The sequence below is a fragment of the Asterias rubens genome, chromosome 17, assembly GCF_902459465.1.
Source record: "Asterias rubens chromosome 17, eAstRub1.3, whole genome shotgun sequence".
NCBI lineage: Eukaryota > Metazoa > Echinodermata > Asteroidea > Forcipulatida > Asteriidae > Asterias > Asterias rubens.
Window position 1 is genome coordinate 10,812,189 of NC_047078.1, and position 13,356 is coordinate 10,825,544.

Sequence of the window (13,356 nt, forward strand, 5' to 3'; positions counted from 1 at the left end):
CAGAAGATAGAGATCGACAGCCTAGTAGAGGTCACCCAAGGAGTCGACATATCAAATAAGCAGCTTCTGTGTACCGCCATTGGTTCATCAATTCAGTGGCTAATTTACCTCCTAAACCTGACGTCATCAGTGATCAATGATACTGACAGGGGTGTGCTCATTGAAAGGAACAGGGTGTCATCCTGTGTTTTCTCATCCACGTTAACCATTTTGAATTACCGTGAACATAGCTATGCAGGTTCAGTTGTCATGTGTACAACCTCGATCCCTGCTAACACTGGAAATCATTCAGCCAACTTCACTCTCCCTTCAAGTAAGAATTTACTTATTGTGTGCTTGATATGTGTACAGTTTTTTATTTGTTTTTGCTGATAAAAGTGCGGTTGTTTGTGCTGCAAGTAAAGCTGACACTGGTGATGCAGTTACTTCTACAGCGTTCAGTGTTGTTTTAAAATCGATTATTGTGTCTCTGCTTCTTGATTCGTCTATGTTGTTGATTGTTTTTTTGCCGACAGGATTGGATGAAGAAAACCCCCAAAACGCAAAGCCTGGCCTTACGTTGAAACACGTCACTGAGGGAGTTAACCAATCAGATATTCGCCTGATGTGCAGAGCAAACACTGTTTCAAACATTGCTGAGTTCAAATGGGAAGTTATTCAGCCAGTTTGCCGATTGCAGACACCTTTGCTTAACTCAACTGAAGCAGGTGTGCTCATAATAGAGTCGTCTAGTGTACGCTCATCGACGTTGGAAATAACAGACTACCGTGAACGAGGCTATGGTGGCTCCACTATAGTGTGCAAAGCGACTTCTGCAGACGACAGTTCCACGAGTTATTCCGCTAATTTTACAGTTCAAGGTTGTATTATAACAAATATTATGACCGACGTGTCCAAAGTTTGTATGTCAAAATTGACGGATGTTATCACCCATTATCCCCCCAATACAACAATAAGTAAAACAAAATTTAATGTGTTCAATAGTTGAATTGCTTCAGGTTAATAGTGAACGGTTGGGATAGTTGATATAGACAATTGATTTTCTTAATATTGAACTAACAAAAGTTGTTTGTATACAGCAGGTATTCCTAATGGAGAAACACCCTCGGGGAAAAACACAAATTACTTAAACGATGGAGATCTTAATTATATTCACCAAGCCTTCTTGCGATTGGAAAGTGAAGATCATGGCAGAAATATTTGTGGGGCAACGAGAATTTACGAAGAAGAGGAAAAAGGTTTGTAACAATTGAATAGTTCTAATGTTGTATTATTGGTCCGATCAAAATTGTACTGATAATTGTACCATACGTTACAATAATATTTAGCGTGCATCACCGAACTCCATTTCCCGCCTGCGTGCATCACCAATCTAATCCGCATCATCAGTACTTCAGCAGCATGCAGCATCAGAGTCAACCTTTCTCCAGAAGACAATCACATCGAAACGCCGAGTTGAAACCAACGGTTCTTTTCAGAACCACCTAACTCATTTAGAGATCATCAATGCATGGGATGTTGCAAAACTTACTATATTGTATTATAATAATTTACCAAGTATATCTATGGGCTGGTTCACCTGAAGTGTCGACGCCGAGTAGTTAGGACTTCCTGGCCTTTAACTCGGGTGTTTCCGATCATCAGATTTTGGTTTCAAATCCCAGTCGTGGTACTTCGTTTCCTCGATCGAAATTACTGATTTTGTTGCCACGAAATAATTTATTTTTGCCTCGAAATAACACATTTCGGGAACGAGATAATATTTTGAGGGAACGAAAGATTATTTTAGGGGAGCGAAATAATTGCAAAATTGATTGTTTTACCAGTTCAATATGTTTTACTTTTCCTTTTTGGGGCTCCGTAGAATTACACCTTCAGGTTAGAAACAATGTTTAAGCTTAACGTATATTAAATTTACTATCGGCTCTACAAGGGAGTAGTCACATGCCGCGGGTGAGTTTTTATGAACTACACGAACAAGTTTCTGATAATAATTATTACGGTTTTTTTTTCTTCTGACAGTTGTAACAGTCTTTGTCCTGAACGCCGTAGTGGGTGAATACAACAATATTGATACTGAATTTGACAATCAGGTTTATTCGGTCAAGATCCCAAGTATCGAAACGCCAGACGGTAACTGTAAGTGTATTATAATAAAACTGTATTGTTGTTAAAATAAGAAAGTGCACTGTAGCATTTGATGAACAATAGACTCAATAACATGTTAAATGTGGTTGCGTGACAATTGTTTTTTTTTAAGTGCTGTTTTACTGAATATCCACCAATAGTCGATCTTTCTCGTAATTAGTGTTCTTGGTAATGTGTTCATGCTCGCAACTGCGTAAACAATGGAAATTTACCTGGTAAATCTGCTGTTACCTAGCGTTCCAAAGTATCCCATTGTGTAAACTCTACCAATCCAACACCTTACATTATTGACGCACAACTTTTCCTGCTGACCCACCCTCTCTCTCTCCCCCCCCCCCCCCCCCCTCCCCCTCTCTCTCTCTCCCCCCCTCTCCTCTCTCCTCCCCCCCCCCCCCCCCTCTCTCTCTCTCTCTCTCTCTCTCTCTCTCTCTCCTCCTCCTCTCTCTCTCTCTCTCTCTCTCCCTCTCTCTCTCTCTCTCTCTCTCTCTCTCTCTCTCTCTCCTCTCTCTCCTTCTCTCTCTCTCTCTCTCTCTCTCTCTCTCTCTCTCTCTCTCTCTCTCCTCTCCTCCTCTCTCTCCTCTCTCTCTCTCTCTCTCTCTCTCCTCTCTCTCTCTCTCTCTCTCTCTCCTCTCTCTCTCTCTCTCTCTCTCTCTCTCTCTCCCCCTCTCTCTCTCTCTCTCTCTCTCTCTCTCTCTCTCTCTCTCTCTCTCTCTCTCTCTCTCTCTCCCCCTCTCTCTCTCTCTCTCTCTCTCTCTCTCTCTCTCTCTCTCTCTCTCTCTCTCTCTCTCTCTCTCTCTCTCTCTCTCTCTCTCTCTCTCTCTCTCTCTCTCTCTCTCTCTCTCTCTCTCTCTCTCTCGCTCTCTCTCTCTCTCTCTCTCTCTCTCTCTCTCTCTCTCTCTCTCTCTCTCTCTCTCTCTCTCTCTCTCTCTCTCTCTCTCTCTCTCTCTCTCTCTCTCTCCACTTTACCCCATTTGTATTCTTTTTTTGCAGTGATTGCCGTTATGAGCGTGTATAAGTCACACAATAATGGCTCGGGATCAAATCACAGTGGTGGAGATTTTGACGGAGCGCTGACTTTCGGCAGCAGAATAATTGAAGTGTCTGTATTTAGCGAACGTGGAATTGAAATCCTCGACTTCATAGATTCAAATATCAACTTAACATTTCCCGTCCGCGGGGTAAGTTTGACTGGAATATTGTTTACATGAAAATCTATATTAGTAGGCCTACAAATCGCGTTTATTTGTGTGTGTCTTTGAGAGATATTAGATGGATTGCACATAGTTAGCGTCATCGCCCGCAATTGTTTGATGACAAACGATGGAAAAATGCACGTGGCTGTTTGCACAACCTTTAGCCGATGATAGCCTTTCACGTGTGCACTTTCAATCAAATATGCCTCTTTTCAGTTCAATTTTGTACTCGCACTGATTGGTAGGAAAGTGGGCTCATTTGAAATACCTTTTATGGAGACCAATGACAAACCAAAAAGGGAAATTAAAAGGACTCTATAGGGAATTTCTAAAGACCGGGGTGCTCCACAGGGAGTTTTTGTCTACGAAGTCTATGTGAAAATATTGTGTAGAGGGACAATTGAAAGAGCAAAAGATGTAGTAACAGAGGTACACACAATTAGGGAATGGGTGTGTTTGGGAGATAATTCAATCATCATTCACACTGATTGGCAGGAAAACTGGGTTATTTTGAATACATTTTTATATGTAGACTCAGGACAAAACATAAAGGGAATTAAAGAGGAAGGACAATAAATGCTATTGTCTTAAATTAATGTTTGTGTTTATTAACAGATGAACGACTACGAGCCAGTTTGTTCCTTCAACAGTGGTAAAGACAGGTGAGTTTTTGTCCATACTCAATGATTTCACCCTTCAAAAGTATGGTTATACTCGCACCAACACAAATCTTGCTTTTGTCGTTCTGCTCTTACAAATTGATACAAAACATTTGTTGGCAGTGTAAGCACTTAATGTAATCCACCACATACATAAACTAATACACCTGGAGAAGTTTGAGAGCGATCAGCCAACGGCTGGGTCACGAGAAAATAGTGATAAACCGATTACACATTTTACATGACATCGATGCAAAAAAAATGAATAAAACGCTCACTGAGCAATAAAATCTAAACACGAAACTAGGTATTAGTTATTTCTCATAAAATATGACATTTCAGACAGAAATATTTCAAGGGAATGTTTTCTACTATCATCATTAGGCCGTGTAAGTTTGATGTAAATCTGTGATGTTCACGATTTTGTTTCTTACCAATTCTGTAACGTTCCTTTAAAGGCAGTGGACACTATTGGTAATTGTCAAAACTAGTCTTCTCACTAGGTGTATCTCAACATATGCATAAAATAACAAACCTGTGAAAATTTCTGCTCAATTGGTCGTCGAAGTTGCGAGATATTAATGAAAGAAAAAAACACCCTTGGGCCTTTTCGCACCATGGTCACACGAAGTTGTGTGCTTTCAGATGCTTGATTTCGAGACCTCAAATTCTAAACTTGAGAGGGAGCTGTTTCTCACAACGTTTTATACTATCAACCTCTCCCTATTACTCGTTACCAATAAAGGTTTTATGATAATAATTATTTTGAGTAATTACCAATAGTGTCCACTGCCTTTAAGTGATTGTTCTTTAGTCAGTGAACGTTTTTTTTTTACTTTATCTTTCATGCAGTGATTGGGCAACTGAGGGGTGTGTTGTGTCGGACTTCAATGGTTATGAAGACTCCTATTGGAATGACGATGGTGATGCCATTTTTAACATCACTTGCACTTGTAATCATCTCACGCATTTTGCTGTCCTGTTGCAACTCGTTGATGAGGTAAAGTGACACAAAATTATATATACATTTTTTTTAAATTCACGTCTTAATTTTTCTGTTTTATTTTCTCTTTGTTTATTTTAATGATTCAACTTAAACTAATGATAAGCAAAACATTGTGTCTGTTTGAAAAAGTTGAACATATTGTTATATATATATATATATTTTTGTTATCAACGGTGAAGTATTTTTCACCAGTAACGTAGCCAGCGTTATTCTTATAGCTCTCTCTATAAACATTCACATCCCCTTTACAATTTGCCTTTTACAACACCCATAGCAATGGTTGTAACCACTGCTAAACAATGAAAACTGAATATTAGAATGTGTTTGGTTAACTATGCACAAATAATTCGGTTTTTGAAAACAGTAAATGAAACGGTGACATAGAGATAAAGAAGAAACACCTTGGTAAGGTTTTACGTGTCATCGTATCTTATTCACATAATGTGTGAACAGGGTCAAGAAACATTTGACACCTACGTGTTGGATATCCTGACTAAATTCGGACTGGGATTCTCCATTGTGTGTCTTGCTGTGACTTTGATAGCGTACACAATGCTTCGGTAAGTATTGACGATTATGTTCGAACACAAGAGGGCGCTTTCACGATTGAGCTTTAATTTAGTGAGGAGAATGTCAGGGGACCCGTCTCGTCTAAGACCTCTGGGATGAGCTGATGAGCTAAACTGTGCAAATTCTTGTTCGGAATGTAGTGTTGCATGGTAAGAACGATTGCTTTGCAGTCGGCGCAATCACACAATCGCAACAACTACGTCTACACCTTTGGTAATTGTCAAAGACCAGTATTCTCACTTGGTGTATCCAAACATAATGCAGAATATAACGAATCTGTGAAATGTTGGACTCAATTGGTTATCCAGTACTGCAAGAGAATAATAATGAATGAAAAACACCCTTGTTGCACAAATTTGTGTTTTCAGTTGCCTAATAAAATGCCTCGGGCCTGAAGTATTTTAATATTTGTGTTAAAGAAATTTCCTCAAAAATTACGTTACTTCAGCGGGAGCCGTTTCTCCAGACAGCTCTCCATTACTCGATACCAAGTAACTGTTTATGCTAACAATTATGTTAAAGGCAGCGGACACTATTTGTAATTACTCAAAATAATTATTAGCATAAAACATATCAATTGGTAACGAGTAACGGGGAGAGGTTGGTACTATAAAACATTGTGAGAAACGGCTCCCTCTGAAGTGGAGTAGTTTTCGAGAAAGAAGTAATTTTCAACGAATTTGATTTCGAGACCTCACATTTAGAATTTGAGGTCTCGAAATCAAGCATATGAAAGCACACAACTTCGTGTGACAAGGGTGTTTTTTATTTCATTATTGTCTCGCAACTTCGATGACCGATTGAGCTCAAATTTTCACAGGTTGGTTATTTTATGTATATGTTGAGATACACCAAGTGAAAAGACTGGTCTTTGACAATTACCAATAGTGTTCAGTGTCTTTAAGTAATTACCAACATAGTGTCCTGTGCCTTTGAAAAACAAATCTAACAAGCCACCGAGGTTTGTAACTATGGCCTAGTGTATGAATTGACGGCTTTGGCTACAGCTACAGCTGCGGCTAGATCATGCATTGGAGTGTATGACATCATTAGCAACACCCTTAAAGCAACACTCTTATTAACCGTAGCTGTAGCCGTCACATGGGATACAGTCTTTGCCAGGTTTTGTAGTTCGGTACCGCATTGCTTCAAAATCAGTGCGCCACCGGTTTTGCTTGCGCTCGGATTTCATACAAAGAGTCCTTTTTCGTGCGCTATCATTCGCACAGGGACAAGCAGAATGAGCAGCTGCTTCACTGTAGGGTTATTCTAACTGCATATTTATCTTTTTGATGGGTATGGTTAAGTTTGTTTCCAATGTTTTCTTTCAATAGGCTGATGAAAAGCATCCGGATAGTAACCCACGCTAACTTAGCCTTAGCGTTGATGAGTTCTGATCTAATCTTCTTCTTCATCGACACAAAAAATGAGGTGAGGTTCTAAATAAATAGCTTCGAGCAAGGGTATTTTCTTTTACGAAAGCAGATCATTTTGAATACTGAATAATTCATGAATAACCGTCTTCACTCGTCTCTTCCTTGTGTTGGTATTTTCCTTGTTTGGACGCATGTGGGTTCGAGTCCTAGTCGTGAAACTGTGTCCTTAAGCAAGACACTCAACCAAACAAGTGCACTTACCGAAAAGAGAAGGGGCTCAACCTGTGTCCCTGGTTTGATTGGCAGCAAATGACGTCACAGCAACTTGTTAACCATTACTTGATGCTATTTAAAAGAAATAGGTCTCATCATTTAGTAGTCCCACATTCGCTGCAGGGAAATGCTGTATTTCAAAGCGCCTAAATCAGGAAAACAGAGTGACGGATATAATGCACTTTTAAGATCCACTTTGATTGATATTATTGTTTCTATCTCTTCGTTTTATTGTGACAATCATCAGAATATTGGTCTATCTGTTAACTTTCAGGTTGGCTGCACCTTAGTCGCCATCTTGCTTCACTTCTTCTTGCTGGCTGCGTTCACTTGGATGGCGCTAGAGGGCGCTTTTTTGTACATCAAAGTCACCCCAACATTCCGGTGGAGTATTCGACTTCCTATTTGGCTTCTCATCGGCTGGGGTAAAGAAATAGATTTCCGTCCTTTTTCAGCTTCTCTTTCTTCAGTTTTTCATCATTTATAATCTGTTTGGTAACCTGTTTGGGTTGACTAGGGGTAATTAATAGAAACATCAAAGACCCTGTCTCCCAGGTCATTATCTGCAAGACACTCAAGCAAAACACTCAACCATCATGTTTCGTCCTTCGGATGGTGCGTAAAACAGCTGGTCCCGTTTGTTGTACAACTTGTCTCCCAGGTCATTATCTGGTCACCAAAACAAGAAAACGAGAAAAGTAGAAAGGCACTCGGTTCTACAGATGAAGTGGCCAGGGAAAGCTGGCTTTCTACGGATCTCTCGAACTTAATAAGGGGTATAGACAAGTCTCAACATGATTCCGACCTCGGTCGACTAGAGAGAGTGAAAGAGTACCTCGTTATTTCACTTGTGTTTTGCCTTATTACAACAGGTTTTCCATTCGGTGTAGTGGTTGTCTCAGCTGCCGTGAATTTCAGAGGCTATGTTGGAAATGGCAGGTAAAAGCTCGCAGTATTGTTATTTTTAAAAGATAGGGTACTTATGGCTGTTAAAGAGAATGTGTGGCTGCAGCTCTGCTCCATGGCTTATCTACCCGAGTTCACTATAAGGCAGATGGTACTATCTAACCATGTTATCCAGGGTAGTCCTAAAATACCAGCCATATTTTCCAGGGTAGTCTTAAAATACAACCCAACCATGTTATCCAAGACAGGCTTAAAGTACTATCTAACCATGTTATCCAGTTTAGTCTTTAAAGTACTATTTAACCATATCCAGGGTAGTCTTAAAGTACTATCTTACCATGTTATCTATAGTTTAGTCTTTAAAGTACTATCTAAACATGTCCAGGGTAGTCTTCAAGACCTAGTTATCCAGTTTAATCTTTAAAGTACTATCTCACCATATCCAGGGCAGTCTTGAAGTACTAACTATAGCCATATTAATCTGATGTATATTTTGTTTATGTGATGCAGATGCTGGTTATCGCTTGATGACGGGTTTGTTTTGGCATTCCTTGCTCCAGTCATTTCCATCATTGTAGTGAGTACAGTCTTATATTATTTTACTGACCCCGCCCCCCGCCCAAAAAGGGGAGGGGGAAAACAATCTAATTAGCGTTAAGAACAAAACAAGAAAAATACACAACAAGAACAAGCAAACAAACAAAATCCCCTCCCCCTTAAACAAAAATTAGTAACCAAAATAGAAATTACCAGGAAAACCCCTAAATAAATTGTGTTATATGGAACAATGAATGATTTCTTTGGTTTTGCTCCAAATGTGTTACTTTACATGTTACATTATTTTGTTTTGATTACTTTCAGGTTAATACGTGTATCTTGATACGGCTCATTGTCATATTCTTCTCTTTGAAAGCAAACAAGGACAAAAGTGAAGCAAAGAAGTTAAAGTAAGTCATTTCACATTGCCAGAACACAACGTGAGTAGAACTAAATAACGGTTATTATAAGTAGCGAAAATCTGATCAATTTTACTTGCGCGAAACGAAAGGTTGGTGGCCTGACGTTTCGAGTCCAGCAGAGTCTTTCTCTGTTTTCTTTTAGCCTTCAAGAAAGACACTGCTATAAAGGTCAAAACGTCAGACCACCAAGCATTTTGTTGCATGCAATAATTATATAACAAAGGTCCTTTTGGTTGGTAAGTTGTTTGCAACGGCTAATTATATGTACCCATATTCATATTCATTGAGAGATTGTTATTACATGGTGTTACCGCAAACTTTTCTATATTTCTATATATGTACCCAGTTACTTACAATGTTCTAGTTTGAGCCTATCTTTGAGTAATATTGTTCACACTTATATTGTTTCAAACTGGTGTCAACTGTAGTGATAATACTTTTTTTTCAAATTTAATCTGTAAAATTATTTTCGTAATGTAGAGCTGGACTTCGACTTGCCATCGTTCTGGAGCCTCTTCTAGGATTACCGTGGGTTCTTGGACTCTTCTACACCGGGAAAGAAACTGTTGTCTTTGCTTATGCATTTGTCATCTTGAACAGTTTACAGGTAAAGTTCCTTCAAATATGTCTAAACTAATTTCCACATCAAGCGAACAAGTAGACTTTGCACCCGAAATTCTATGTACTGGTAATTCTCACATGGATCTATTTTACATTAAAAGTATGGAATGAACGTCATATATTGAATTGAATTGAATGATTGCGTGTCGACTCATTACTAAATTCTTTGTCAAAAACTGCACGTTGAAAACATCAAGACTTAACGTCTTTGAAATTGTTCTCAACACTGACTATGTCTTTTGAATGGTTATAGTTGAACCTATGTGCTTTGTTTTATTCTACAGGGAGTCTTTGTGTTCCTTGGACAGTGTGTTTTCGACCAAGAGGTAGGTTTAAGAAATGCAAAACACCTTGTTAAAAAAGGTTCTCCTAATATGATAATACTCTAAAGCCCTATTCGCACTGGACTTAATTTGGGTAAACTAACCGAGCCAACGGGTAACTTGTAACTTTTTTTTTAACCCATTCTAAGTCCAATGCGAACAGCCCAGGAAGTTTTCCTCCCAGGTAACTTACCCGACCCGAATGGGTAGTTTAACCGAGCCAAAGGTGTTCAGGAAGATTGACCAGGTCAGTTTAACCGAGCCAGAAAGTCCACTGCGGACGCGATCCGACTCGGGTAAATTTCCCATCCGTCCGTGACCCGAAGAAGCTGACATGTTTTGTCATGGAAGGATAAGATTTACGTGACTCAGTGTTACGCAGGGGGCCAGCTCGGTTAAGTTTACCCACGGTCTCGGTAAAATTACCCGAGTCAGATTAATCCAAGTGCGGACGGTGGGAAAGTTAACCCGTCGGATTGTTACCTAACGTCATTGTTAAGTTACCCAAACTATTAATCGAGTGCGAACACGGCTTAACACTTGTTTCACACGAATCCTTACTCACTGAGAATAAAGATGTGTGTAAACTATTTTACACGTACAAGTTTCAGCTTCTAGTATTCAAGTCTTTGGAAAAAAAAGTGAGGAGAGTCGCGTAAATCTGTTAGACATGCTAAAATACCGAGAGAAAAATATTTTCTTGAAAATGCTTTGCTATTTTCTCAAAAACTGCAGCACCTCAGCACGTAATATTTTAAGGGAAGCTTTATATCGTCGCTATCTTTAGCTGCGTAAAGTTCAATGTAAATCTGTGAGGTTGTATTTGCTGTGTCGCCCCAAAAAAAAGAGGTACCCAAAGCCTTATCGTGCTTAAAACATTATCCCAGCATCTGTCCTTTCCGATTGGGAAGCCACTTCACTCCTTCAAAATATTGAAAAATACTTAACACGGGCTACTCGTAGAGGGGCGGTGTCGTCATGATCAAAGCAGGCCTGTGGCTGGCTGTATATGAAGCAAAATCTAAATCTCGCATTGTCAGATTTGATACCGGTGAGGGCACTCGTGTGCCTCGGTAAGGGTTCATTCAAATCCAAGACTAATCGTCATCGTCTCTCCTTACCCAGTGCAATTTCTTATTTTAACAACAATTGTATGAGATAACTTGCTTCGTACTTCCCAATCCATGTCTCCTATGGCCTCTCCCTCGTTCCCATGTACTGTCTTCCCACCCGTCCCCCACCCTTCCTTTTCTCCTTTCCCCCCCCCCCCCGCTTCCTTTCCAAGTCATCATTGGTTTAGTTTCTGTTTTTATGTATATTTGAAGTCCGATGTATTTTAAAACTATTTATTTGTGCAATGTGATAATGTGATATTTGTGTTCTATTGTTGCTGTCTGAATGTCTACGGTTCATGTATGTTTTGTGTTATTTTTAATAACTGTATTTTAATGTGCAAATCGAGAAAGTGATTTTCATGTTGGGCATGACGAATCAAAAAATCTAATCTAATCTGATCTTATCTTCCATGTTCAGCTTCAGGCCTGCTTTGATTATGACGTTGAAGACTTTTTTTTTCCATTTTCAGGTGAGGACATCTTTAAAGTGTAGATCCTCTAGGGTCGAGTCCATCAGTGTCCCTCAAGATTCGACGTCTTTCACATTGGCAAGTAAGTTCGCTTTGTATTATTATAAACAACTATCAAGTCTCTAAACCACTTTTAACTTTCACACCCCTTACAAACCAACTAACATTAATGTCTAGTTTTTGGTTTACTTCTTTCTTCTTCTTCTTCTTCTTCTTCTGTTCTACCGAAGGCAAGCAGGCTGCTACGGATCACTAGGTTGGACGTATTTTTTTTCGACTCGGGGCTCGATTATTTTGCTTTGGAGTGGAGCTTCGATACGAAACTTAAATTATGTAAATTAAAAGTCAACATTTAACAACTCCTTGGGTTACCTAAAACATTGATACGGTATCGCCTCAACTTTTAGAAGATATAAGTGTTACGAAATTGCGTCAATATTGATTAGACTTTAATAGTTTCGTTATACTTAAACTAATTCATGTGTTCACTTAATTTCACATTATTTCCATACGGTAAAAACACAACATTCATATACGATGTAATAGCGAGCAGAGTAGTTTATGGCTTATACAGTCAAAATGAGACTTTCGGGGACGATAGGTGGCAGCAGACTTACCGCGTAAAGCCATTGTTCTCATAATAGACCCTTCCCATGAAATATGTAAATTGCACACAGCGCGTGCGCACTAACGTTTTGGTAGGCAAAATGAGGGAACATCGCGCTGTTTTGTACACGGCTATAATGGGTGGGTGACGCAGACGCGATTGCGCGTCTGCTTAGTGCACAACTCTATGGCGTTTGCCAACCAACAGGGTCTGTACGCATGCGTTAATGTGATTAGCATATTTCATGGGAAGGGTCCATTATGCGCTTGGTCAGAACTACGCAATGGAAATTTACCAGGTAAGTCTGCTGCCACCTAGCGTTGGAAAGTCTCCCATTAACAGTATGAGGCCGATTTGATAGGCCTATGCTTAGTACTCAACCTGTGGACAGAAATAGACAAGGGGACCATACGACTAGGAACAAACCAATCTAAAAACAACAACAGCGCTAAACTAAAATAATGATATACCTGGCAAAGCAGTCAATGAAAAGACTGGTACCTTAAAAGTTGATAAGGCATCACCTCGATATAATTGCTATGAAAGTGCCCTACTACTTGTGTTGGCTTCGTTATGAGCCTAGATATATAGTAGAGATTTAACAAAATCACATTCATATTAATTTGACTTTGTTTTAATTTCGTTTTAGTTAATTGACCCCCAATAGGTTACAACGGTAATGCCAGAGCCTCAGCGTGTAGTAAATAATGTATATTTTTAAGAAATTACGTTTACATTGTTCGGACTTAGTGGTAGTTTCGAATTATAACCTACACCACGGGTAACCTTGAACGTTGAAACAACATATTCTCGATGCGTAATGGGACGAGGTATAAAACATTGTAAGAAACGGCTCCCTCTGATGAAGTGACGTAGTTTTCGAGAAAGAAGTAATTTCTCTCGAATTCGAATTTGAGACCTCAGATTTAGAATTTGATGTCTCGAAATCAGGTTTGTTAATTTATGCATGTGTTGAGATACATAAAGTGAGAAGACTGGTCTTTGACAATTACCAGTAGTGTGTGTGTCTTTAAGCTACAGCTACTCCATGGGTTACCTTACGGCACTGCCTGGTTGCGTAGTATACATGTATATCACTTTCGTTTTATGTCTTGTTCAGTTACTCCATT

General features: G+C 39.4%; 1 protein-coding gene across 1 annotated transcript; it reads left to right on the top strand.

Moving 5' to 3' along the window:
* Window positions 1-1,173: 1,173 nt before the first annotated feature.
* Window positions 1,174-12,228, top strand: LOC117301855 (adhesion G protein-coupled receptor L3-like). Its single transcript, XM_033785847.1, has 15 exons — window positions 1,174-1,238; window positions 2,023-2,139; window positions 3,139-3,326; window positions 3,957-4,003; window positions 4,853-5,000; window positions 5,460-5,566; window positions 6,911-7,007; window positions 7,500-7,650; window positions 8,098-8,164; window positions 8,642-8,708; window positions 8,993-9,078; window positions 9,571-9,697; window positions 9,996-10,037; window positions 11,620-11,701; window positions 11,850-12,228. Exons 3-15 carry the CDS (start codon window positions 3,150-3,152, stop codon window positions 11,873-11,875), a joined length of 1,224 nt encoding a protein of 407 aa, XP_033641738.1. The 5' UTR covers window positions 1,174-1,238; window positions 2,023-2,139; window positions 3,139-3,149; the 3' UTR covers window positions 11,876-12,228.
* The last annotated feature ends 1,128 nt before the right edge of the window (window positions 12,229-13,356 follow it).

Coding starts and splice junctions, on each gene's coding strand:
- LOC117301855 (XM_033785847.1), top strand. CDS start 3,150: ATGAGCGTGTATAAGTCACACAATAATGGCTCGGGATCAAATCACAGT. Junction 7,008..7,499: donor TCATCGACACAAAAAATGAG/GTGAGGTTCTAA, acceptor GTTAACTTTCAG/GTTGGCTGCACCTTAGTCGC. Junction 7,651..8,097: donor TTGGCTTCTCATCGGCTGGG/GTAAAGAAATAG, acceptor TTATTACAACAG/GTTTTCCATTCGGTGTAGTG.